This window comes from Crinia signifera, chromosome 2 (genome assembly GCF_055691185.1).
Source record: "Crinia signifera chromosome 2, ASM5569118v1, whole genome shotgun sequence".
Lineage (NCBI taxonomy): Eukaryota > Metazoa > Chordata > Amphibia > Anura > Myobatrachidae > Crinia > Crinia signifera.
The window spans coordinates 353,550,776-353,562,344 of NC_139218.1; the positions used below are offsets into that span (position 1 = coordinate 353,550,776).

Consider the following 11,569-nt stretch of genomic DNA (forward strand, 5'->3'; position numbering starts at 1 on the left):
CAGATTTTGGGGTGCTTTGTCTCCTTCATTCCTTGTGAAAATGAAAAATTTTGAGCCAGAACTGCATGTTTGTGTAAAAAAATGTAATTTTCCATTTTCACATCCCAGTTGTACCAAAATTGGTGAAACCCCTGGGGGTTTGAAATGTACACTATACCCCTAGATGAATTCCCTGAGGGGTGTACTTTGCAAAATGGGGTGATTTGTGGGGGGGTTCCACTGTATTGGTGCTTTGGGAGTCTTGCTAATGCAACATAGCACCCACCATTCATTCCACCAAAATCTTTGCTGCAAAATCCAAAAATCACTCCTTCCCTTCTAAGTCCTGCCATGCACCCAACTGGTATTTTTTGGTCACATGTGAGGCATTGCCGTACTCGGGAGAAATTGGGGCACAGATTTTGGGGTGCTTTGTCTCCTTCATTCCTTGTGAAAATGAAAAATTTTGAGCCAGAACTGCATGTTTGTGTAAAAAAATGTAATTTTCCATTTTCACATCCCAGTTGTACCAAAATTGGTGAAACCCCTGGGGGTTTGAAATGTACACTATACCCCTAGATGAATTCCCTGAGGGGTGTACTTTGCAAAATGGGGTGACTTGTGGGGGGGTTCCACTGTATTGGTGCTTTGGGAGTCTTGCTAATGCAACATAGCACCCACCATTCATTCCACCAAAATCTTTGCTGCAAAATCCAAAAATCACTCCTTCCCTTCTAAGTCCTGCCATGCACCCAACTGGTATTTTTTGGTCACATGTGAGGCATTGCCGTACTCGGGAGAAATTGGGGCACAGATTTTGGGGTGCTTTGTCTCCTTCATTCCTTGTGAAAATGAAAAATTTTGAGCCAGAACTGCATGTTTGTGTAAAAAAATGTAATTTTCCATTTTCACATCCCAGTTGTACCAAAATTGGTGAAACCCCTGGGGGTTTGAAATGTACACTATACCCCTAGATGAATTCCCTGAGGGGTGTACTTTGCAAAATGGGGTGACTTGTGGGGGGGTTCCACTGTATTGGTGCTTTGGGAGTCTTGCTAATGCAACATAGCACCCACCATTCATTCCACCAAAATCTTTGCTGCAAAATCCAAAAATCACTCCTTCCCTTCTAAGTCCTGCCATGCACCCAACTGGTATTTTTTGGTCACATGTGAGGCATTGCCGTACTCGGGAGAAATTGGGGCACAGATTTTGGGGTGCTTTGTCTCCTTCATTCCTTGTGAAAATGAAAAATTTTGAGCCAGAACTGCATGTTTGTGTAAAAAAATGTAATTTTCCATTTTCACATCCCAGTTGTACCAAAATTGGTGAAACCCCTGGGGGTTTGAAATGTACACTATACCCCTAGATGAATTCCCTGAGGGGTGTAGATTGCAAAATGGGGTCACTTGTGGGGGGGTTCCTAACTTTTAGCATCTTATGGTGCCTAGAAACCTACATGGTGCCTAAAAAATAATCTCATAAAAAGGAGGCTCCAAAATCAAGTAGGTGCTCCTTCTATTATGAAGCCTGTGGTTTGGTCAACGTGCACACTAGGGCCACATATAGGATATTTTTGAAAACAAAAGAATTGGGGGAATTAATTTTTAGTCACATTTCTCTAGTAAAATCTACTGTATTCGTTAGAAAAATGTATTAAAATTGAAACTCTGCAAAAAAAAAGAAATTTTGAAATTTCACCTACACTTTGTTTTAATTCCTGTGAAACACCTAAAGGGTTAACAAACTTCCAAAATGCTGTTTTGAATACTGTGAGGGGTGCAGTTTTTGAAATGGCATCATTTATGGGGGTGTCTCACATACAAGTCCCTCAAAGTCACATCAGAACTGAACTGGTCCCTAAAAAAATCAGTGTTTGAAATTTTCATGAAAATTTGAGAATTTGCTATTCATATTGTAAGCCTCCTAGTGTCCAAAAAAATTAAAAGGAAGTTGAAATAATGATGGAAACATAAAGTAGACATATGGTCTATGTTAGTTATTAACTATTTTGAGTGGTATGATTATTTGTCTCACAAGCAGAAAATTTAACATTTTGCAAATTGCTAAATTTTCCATTTTTTCACGATATTTTGGTATTTTTCACAAAAAAACACAGACTGTATCGACGAAAATTTACCACTAACTTGAAGTACAATGTGTCACGAGAAAACAATCTCAAAATCACTGGGATAAGTAAAAGCAAAAAAAAGTTATCCCCACTTAAGTGAGACATGTCAGATTTGAAAAAAAGGGCTCTGTCATGAAGGCACAAACTGGCTCTGTCATGAAGGGGTTAAAACAAAGAGTTGTAGAATATCTCAAAACCAGCAATTTACAGGATCCAAAACAGCATGGGTTTACTGGGGGAAGATCATGTCAAACAAATCTTATTGACTTTTTTGACTGCGTGACTAAAGTAATAGATCAAGGTGGGGCTGTAGATGTAGCTTTTCTAGACTTTAGTAAAGCTTTTGACACTGTCCCACATCGCAGACTGTTAAATAAACTTGAAAGCTTGGGATTGGATTCAAAGATAGTTGAATGGATAAGAGCGTGGTTGCAGGACAGAAAACAGAGAGTTGTAGTAAACGGAGTACAGTCAAAGGAGGGAAAGGTTACAAGTGGAGTACCCCAGGGATCTGTACTTGGACCGGTGCTTTTTAATATCTTTATTGGTGATATTGCAAATGGAATTGAGGGTAAAATGTGCCTTTTTGCAGATGACACAAAGGTATGCAACAGGGTAGACACACCAGGAGGGGTAAAACAAATGATTGAGGATCTAGGCAGATTAGAGAAATGGTCAAGAGAATGGCAACTACAGTTTAATGCCAAAAAATGCAAAATCATGCACTTGGGTCTCAGAAATCCAAAGACTCAATATAGTATAAATGGCACTATAATGGAAACTACTGAGGAAGAGAGGGATCTAGGTGTCACTATTTCAGGGGACTTAAAAGCAGGTAGGCAATGTAACAAAGCAATGAAGAAGGCAAGTCAGATGCTTGGTTGCATAGGGAGAGGTATCAGCAGTAGAAAGAAAGAAGTAATAATGCCACTGTATAGGTCATTGGTACGACCTCACCTAGAGTATTGTGTTCAGTTCTGGAGGCCATATCTCCAGAAGGATATAAATACATTAGAGACTGTACAAAGAAGAGCAACTAAAATGGTGCATGCCCTACATCACAAAACGTACCAGGAAAGACTAAAAGATCTTAATATGTATACTTTAGAGCAGAGAAGGGAAAGGGGGGACATGATAGAAACTTTCAAATATATCAAGGGCTTTAACAAGGTACAGGTGGGAGACATTCTTCACAGGAAGAGGAGCAACAGAACACGAGGACATGCACTGAAACTAGAGGGAGGAAGATTCAGGGGAAATGCGAGAAAGAATTTTTTCACAGAAAGAGTAGTAGATAAGTGGAATAGCCTCCCAACAGAGGTGGTAGACGCAAATACAGTAGTACAATTTAAACATGCTTGGGATAAGCATATTGATATCCTTACAAAAAAATAAGGATCAAATATGGTTTGAGGTAACATGTTTAAAAAAAGGGGCAGACTAGATGGGCCAAGTGGTTCTTATCTGCCGTCAAATTCTATGTTAATTTGTCGGTAGCTGTGGCTTGCCGTGCAGTGGAGCCGTACGTTACCGCCTCCCTGGTAGTGCTAAAGACACACACATCAAATAAAGTTTAACTTTATTTACATAGATACTTACATTTACATAAATACACCATACATACATACATACATACATACATACTTACCTATTTTGACCCGGAAAGTTCAAACCTGTCCTGGTAAAATCCATTGTGTACCTGTATAAAAAATAATAAAATTCTACTCACCCCCAGTGTAGATCAGTCCTCTTTGGTCCAAGTTAACATCCAAGGAGTTAAAATAAAAAAACGCAAAGTGCCAGAACCAGCGGACCTGAAGAGCTAAATGTTTACAGAGAATGACGGGAATCCCACTGACATCAATCAATCGAATCCCCTCAGCCTATAGACATCCATGTTAAGACTTTAACATGGATGTCTATGGTGGTAACTGGCAAATCAGCCTGACCACAAAGTCAGTTTGGGTTAACCACAAAGGTGACCCCAATTAACTTTGCGGTCAGGCTGATTACAAAAAATAATGTCTAACTTAATTAAAAAGCTCTATAGATCTGTTCTCTTGCAAAATAAAATAAGTTTTGATAAATGCTCTGTGCACGTGGAATACACAATTAAATGGCATCAAACACATAAACAATGTTATGTTGGTTGGCGTAGCCTGGCTGCCTGCTGTGCAGGGTCAGAAAACACTGCGTCTTCTGGCTCATTGACAAATATATTTAAAATAAATACAGACAGGAGTAGAAAGGGCTCACTGTAAGAGATGTCTCCCTTAGGTGAACCCGCTGTAGCGATGACAGGACATGCCAGGCTGTCTCCCTCCATGCTCTCCAGACCTTGATCTCTTAGTGCTGTTGACTTATAACATTTAGTTTATCCTGGACCTGGACAGCACAAATATGATGTTTTACTGAACCGGTGTCTACATAGCGGAGAGGAACTGAGTTCTCTGTCATACTGATACATGTATGAGACTTATGGTACCTGACTGTACAATATGCACTGTGACACCATGAGCTAAGCGTACCTTGCTTGGGTGACCTGGCATAGTCCTCATCCATTTGGACTGTTATATTTTGCCATCAAGCTTGTCTGCAGCTAAGGAGACGCAACACAGAGAGACAGGCTGTCTGTTTAGCTGCTCTCTAATCATAAGTAATTATCAATACAACATCACATTACCGGTTACCATCTCCCCGGAATACAAATTCTTGTAGTCAATATGTTGTGTTTTCAATATGGTCTTCTCCTACCAACTGGTCCAAATATGGCCATTGCTGGGCCCACATATACTAACACTACAATTTCTACACCAACGGTTAGTCTGATGGTGTTACTAATTAGAGTTCATTGACACGTACAGTACCTTCTAACATTTGTGCTGCTGAAATCGGCACCATCTATTTTGTCTGTGCACCACTGCCCCTCCCCCCCCCCCCCCCCCCCCCCCGCAGGACACTGGGTGAGAAATCATCAATGGTAACTAGCCAATGAGGTCAATGGGCATCCTTATTACTAAGTGATAAAATGTGAACATCAACCTCACCTCACTCGCAAGTATAATGTAGAGCAAAGAAAGTTTTATAAAGTTTTGCTGTTAAATATATTTAAATAATTTTAAGAAATGACTCTGGACTCTGTGCTCCACTGAATTAGTAGCCAGCCCAGCCTTTCCGTGTGCTGGTGTGGACAGCGTAGATATCCAATGCACACAGCGGCTGACACACTTGCTTCCCAGCCGGCTGCCTGCATGCACAGTATAGGCTTGAATGCCGCAAATCACTATCAGTCAGCTGGCATAAGTACCACAAGCTGCTGGTGCAGACAGCGGCTGCTGGACTCACTTCCCAGCCGGCTGTCTGTGTATGCAGTGGGGACCTGAATGCCGCAGATAAATGTCAGTCAGGCGGCGGGCTGATGGTATCGGTGTAGTGCCCTACAGGTCCTCAACTGCTGATCCTCCTCTCTGGGCTCCTTAAAGACGCATTTCGCTGCGCTCAGGCAGCTTTATCAATTTCAGAAATCAGGAATCCATCAAGGAATCCCTGTGATATATACGGTGTGGGTCCGTCCTGAAAGCCCCAATTCCACCTGGAAATATAAAATCTTGCTTATAACAAATCTGTGCGAGACTGTAACACCTGCCCACACCTGGCAATTTTTCCATCCAATCAGGAACTGGTAATTATCAATACCTCTCATACTAATGCAGTGAAATGGCTTTTTAGAATTCTTTTATTGAATTGTTGCATGCATGCAAATGACTGTTTTTTTATTGTAATTGTATTTACTGTGTTTTTTTGTGTGTTTTTTGGTTTAATAATTTTTTTTAGCGTACAGAAGGCGCCCACTGGTCCTTTGTTCTATTTGTCTACCTTTAGTGAGGGCAGCATCCCCCTACCAGAAGGCAGCCATCTGTACGCAGCACAGTACACCTGTCCCTAGCGCTCAAATTTTTCTCTGGTACTTTCTGTTTGAGCAAATGGCTGATGTATCGTTAGTGGGTCTGTGGGAGTGTACACCCGATATGTCTGTGAATTATGCTATTCAAAGACATATTGCGTCGGCTCTGCAGATATATTGATGCAACTGACTGTGTGTACAAGTGGTTCACCAACCGCCTGTATACTTGCTGCAGGGATTGACTTCACAGCTGGATGACAGGACTGACTAGCGGCCAATCAGTAAGTAATTGTTCACTCTAGCGGTGTGCCAGCAGATCTGTCGTCAAGTGGCTGCGGTGTACCCATCATGAGAGAACTCATGAAGGGTTAGGAGGGAAGACTGGATCTACTGTACTCTAAACACTACAGTGCTTTAACGCTTAGAGTTTGGTGACAGTGCGCATATTTTGTATCCAACCCCATGATTGTGTGACAGTACAGTCTAGCCATATAATTGTTAGCGGAATATTTCATATTCTTTTTACAAGCTGTAATTCCTTGTAAAATGGCTGGGAGTTATGCAAAAATGCGAGGAAAACACAATTTACAACCCAGCCTTATTATTTCAGTTTACAGTTTCATAAATAATACATTAATGGATGTGCTGCTGTTTCAGAAGCTGCCGCTCCAATCTTGCTCATTAGCACTTTTTGGTGTTATATTTCACAGCGCCACTTCTATGGGAATTTGTGATCTCTGTTAACAGGCTGGAATTGATGGCTTAACGTGCAAATGGTGCATTAGCGCTGTTCTAGACTCTTACAGCTGTCTACTTAACTGCCTGTCACATTTCCATGCATAAAAATTAAGGTTATTACTTTGTAATAAAAGAATGGGATAACGTTGTTTTAAGACCTTAAAACACTTTGGGTAATATGTAGAAAAGCAGTTTTATGTCGTCTGCTACATAGTGTGAGTATAAAATATAATACAACAATGGAAAATTGTAATAAAAGACCAAACAAAACGATAGGAGGGATCCTAGTCATTATTCTGCCTAAGGCGACAAATGAAATGTTGCCTTTCACATGGCTAATAATAACTGTTATTATTGTTCTTGCCATCATCATCATGTATTTATTTATAAAGCACCAAGATGGGCTATAAAACAAACATACAGTGCAGAAACGGAAAATGAAAAGATGCATGTGTAGGTTGTCAGATTCTCATGGTAGTGTACAATTAACCAATGCTTAAGATTAGTTAAATTACCAGGGACGCAGTTGCCTCCTATCGGAACATAAAATTAAAGTGCTCTAGAGAAGGTGCCGGTGTTGTTAGTACTTGGATTGCTGGGGACCACCCCTCTGAGACCCGGAATCTCATTAAGGATGTTTCTTCACTAAGGACTGTGCATGCTTAGATAAGGCCCCCGTTATGCTCTATTTCGGGAGCAGAGTGGAGGCATGACTGGAATCAGTGGGCCCATTCCCAAATTTTGCTATGGAGCTTATCAATGTAGTGTTCTGCACTAGATACAGAAGACATGTGTAGAAGTTGCCTATACTACTAAGTCTGCTTCTTGCTATCATCTTATAGAATCTACATGATAAGTTATAGCTAGTGTAGATGCTGATCGGTTGAGTTGGGCATCTAGATAGTAATATTATCATGTTACTTACAAATTTGACTTTGTAGGGATTATTTAAATCTTCGATGGCTAGAAAACAGTATGATACTGTAGACTGAGGAACACAACCATAAACATTAGACATTTTCAGATTGTTCTAATCCGTAGTTCTGATGACAGCATAATAGTGGATGACCTACATGTCACACATTGTGAGATCATACACATGTATTACCTGGTTCTGGAACATGCTTCAGGTTTAGTATCCTCTGTTCTGCCATGACCTCAGGGCATGTCTCTAAAATGACCTACTGTAGTCCAGATTCTAATAGATTTTAATGTGACGTCTTCTTCAAATAACTGCCACACATCCAAGATACTTGCATCTTGCCAGGTATTGTAAAGCTATAAATCGTAGCATCTTGTGGGTTTAATAGGCATGCTGGGACTTGTAGTAGTTCCTTGTCATTGTGTTCCATGTTTAGCAGAACTCCGTGTCAGTCTATGTTGACATTCGTTCTGTGTGCCCTGAACTTATGTGAAATAGAACAATATGATGTTGTGTTCCTGGAACTGTAATAATGTGCACTAACCACCATGCCTGTCCATCCTGTAATGTTCTTCAGTGAAAGTGATGATGAAGAACATTGACTACCCTCTCACCCAATAACATTGCTTCATTATTAACAGATGCTATCTTGAATATAAACTGGACTGTGCAGTATCATTCATAGTTGTTATAACAGGAATTGATTTTTCTCTAAATTAATGTTTTAAATTCATTCTACAACTCCAAAGGAGACATAGGCTTCTGGGTAATGCATTGTAAAAGTAGTCCTTTGAGTCTTTGCTATCCACAACTACCTAAACGACAATGAGGAGGCCAGATAAGGGTAAAACAGTCCCTAGGTAGATTTTCTGTGATAGCACAAGTTCTAAATCTGATTGGGTTGGTAACTAACTCCAAGGACTCTTGTACAAAACTTTTTTGCAGCCTATTTCTACTTGGAATTGTTTTTGACTTGCAATCTGAAGGTACATTATGTCATATGGAAATTAATAAAGCTCTTTGTTCTTTCATGCTCCCATCAGACCACCGCTCTTGATAAGGAGAGGCAGGTTTTCAGACGAAGACGCAACCAGGATGTGAGGCACCGATTCATGGTCCAGCCAACTGCACCGGAACTTAATTCAGAGTCAGAGGACTATTCACCCAGCTCATCTGAAACTGTTCGCTCACCTAACTCACCTTTTTAAGGAAACACTTTAAGTCATGGCTTAGCCTTCGAGACTTCCGAATGACGTTGAAAATCTTCTAGAAATCTGTTGTGAACATTACTAATGTTAATGTTTTCTAGGTTGGAAAGAAAGTACAAATATTTTTGGGAGAACGCATGATAATGTGGACATCTCCGGCACTATAGGGTAAATGTTTGTGTGCTAAAATGTATTTATAAATGAGTGAAAATATGACTGAATTTAGGGCTGCTATCAACAGAAAGCTTAGATATTGGTGGAGGACGTTTGCATAGAATATCACAGTAGTCATGCAGGTTATGAATGGTATATCACACTAAAACAGGAGACTCATAAAATAATGTAAAATAGGACGGGTATTAAATTTGGAGCCTAGCCACATCTTGGGGGGTAGTGACTTTCTTGAGCTTGAGTTCATGAACACCAGCCGCCAGTACTATAAAAGGCTCTGAGTATATGCCTGCTTGAACACAAATGCATGAATACAAATAAAGGGTGCTAGTAACTGTGCAAGTATGGACTTATGGAACGGAATTCAGAATCGTAGGAGTCCGTCAGATGTATCACTATTACCATTCAGCACTGGAAGGCCAGGGAGAGAATTCGCAGGCAGGGGGTGTATCATGAAAACGTTGTAAAGATAAAAATAAACTAAAATATTGCAAACTACTAATTACAATTTTTTGAAGGCCAAATTTACCAAGCAGCATTTTCGTGTGAACTTATAATAGCAATGCAGATTCTGCGGTAAAATATTGTCAAAAAAGTGTGCCCATGATTTATGCGCTTGTTGCCTGTCTTTTTTTTATTTTATGTCTGTCATATTCCACCAAGAAAAAATAAATCCAGTTATTTTTTTCCTTGTCATTTTAAAATAAAATGCGAATATTCTGTCATTGTTTTCATGTTTGTTTTGGTCATACACATTTTTTCACTGTCATTGTCTTCAATTGTAGTCAGTCTGTCATTAATACATTAAATGACCAAAAATGACACAAATTTTATGGCTGTTCCAATTTTGGGAACTACCCATCCTTCAAGTCACAGGAGGGTCATGTACATTAAATGGGTAGTAAACCTTGCCCGGTCTCATTGCAACAGGACGTGTCATCACATGACACTCACATCCTAACTTTTTCGTCCACAATGATTTAGCCCATTGGCAGCACTGCAATAAAATATTGTCATTTGGGAAGGAGCTTTCTACCCATTTAATGAATACAACTATGTATTTGTCCCTTATGTAGGACAGATAAAATGTGGTGTACAGTTAGGATCAATTGAAGTCAAATAAAATGAGGCGAATAAAGGAGACAAGATTAATTATTTACTATGTATTGCAACTGTACAGTAAAGATGGCTGATTCTGCAGCTCAAATCAAGTATCAAGAAGGTTTGTGTTTACTTTGGCGATACAAGTGGGTGGTCAATTGGAACAATATCCATCAGGTCCCAGGGATGGGAAGCCGGATCCTCTTCTGGAAGCCATAGCACATTATTAGGCTGATATCAGAGGCCATTTTAGGGGCCATTTTAAAATGGCTTACTATACCATTCTGATACTAATCTTCTTGGTTCTGGGGAATGCAGTTTCCATACCATACACTGCATTACGGAGTTAATTGCTTAATATTGACTACAATTTCACAGCATCTACAGGCCTCGTATCAAAAATGTTGTGTCTCTTCAGTGTATAACCTTTACCAATCAGATCATTGTTTACTTTGTCTGCCATCTTCTAACTTGAACAAAGCTGGTTGCCGCAGCTTGCTAAACATTGCATAATTGTTGTAATTCAGATGTATACTCATGTATGTCAGGCACAGATGTTTATCCTCATTGCACTACGATAGGAAACAGCCGGCAGTAGATATAACTGTTTCCAGAAAAATTTGCTTATTAATGCAATGCAGCAGGAGTAAATACCTGTTCTGTGCAAAGAGGTCATCATATAATTGGATGGGCGGTGATCATGTGACACTCACATCCAATCACGTGCCACACATTTCAGCTGGATCAGCAACTCGCAACCAGTAGATGACTCATAGTCCAACCACTATAAAGCGAGTGTCTACCTCCATGTGACTTTATATTAATAAGCCCCCGACCTACAGCAATGTAATTACCAGAAAAAGAAATTTTGCACCTTCATGTATATTATCTATGCCATGCATTCACAGTAACCACAAGATTGGAATATTCTAGGTGTTTTAGAACATTACACAATGTTTGTGGTGTAAAGTCTCACAGTTCCGTCATAGATTTTATGGCTTTTTTCATACTCATGTTTCCCTTTCATATAACCTACTGTGCATTTATGTCAGGCTGTCATTGCTGGTGTAAAATTCTAGTCAGGTTCTCACATATTCTCTGCTTGGATGGACAGCTCCTGCGAATTCTGCCAATGAAGGGTTAACTCATTTAACTGGCTTGCTTTGTTTTTTTATTTTGATGCCCAGTGAATGTTTCCATCCGTCATACAGGGGTATGCATCATTCATGTTAGCAGGCATTAACCCTCTGAGTGTTGGTATATAAACATTAAGTGAGATTTTATTCTACGTGTGAGGCTGGAATTACAGTATTTTCTCAAACCGCACCAATTGTAAATCTGTACAGTTACACTGCGGTATCAGTTTGGGTAAAGGAGGCCATCTTTGGGAAGGAGTTTTTTGGTTTTAGAAGAAG

General features: G+C 39.9%; 1 protein-coding gene across 5 annotated transcripts in view; it reads left to right on the plus strand.

Annotated features, from left to right (window-relative positions):
* Positions 1 to 9,778, plus strand: part of DCLK1 (doublecortin like kinase 1) — a 307,761-nt gene extending 297,983 nt beyond the window's left edge. For all 5 annotated transcript variants that reach the window (XM_083169785.1, XM_083169786.1, XM_083169784.1 and 2 more), the window contains one exon: positions 8,718 to 9,778. In XM_083169785.1, the coding sequence (XP_083025911.1) occupies positions 8,718 to 8,882 (165 nt within the window). In that variant the 3' untranslated portion in view covers positions 8,883 to 9,778. The remainder of the gene's footprint in view (positions 1 to 8,717) is intronic.
* Positions 9,779 to 11,569: the final 1,791 nt, after the last annotated feature.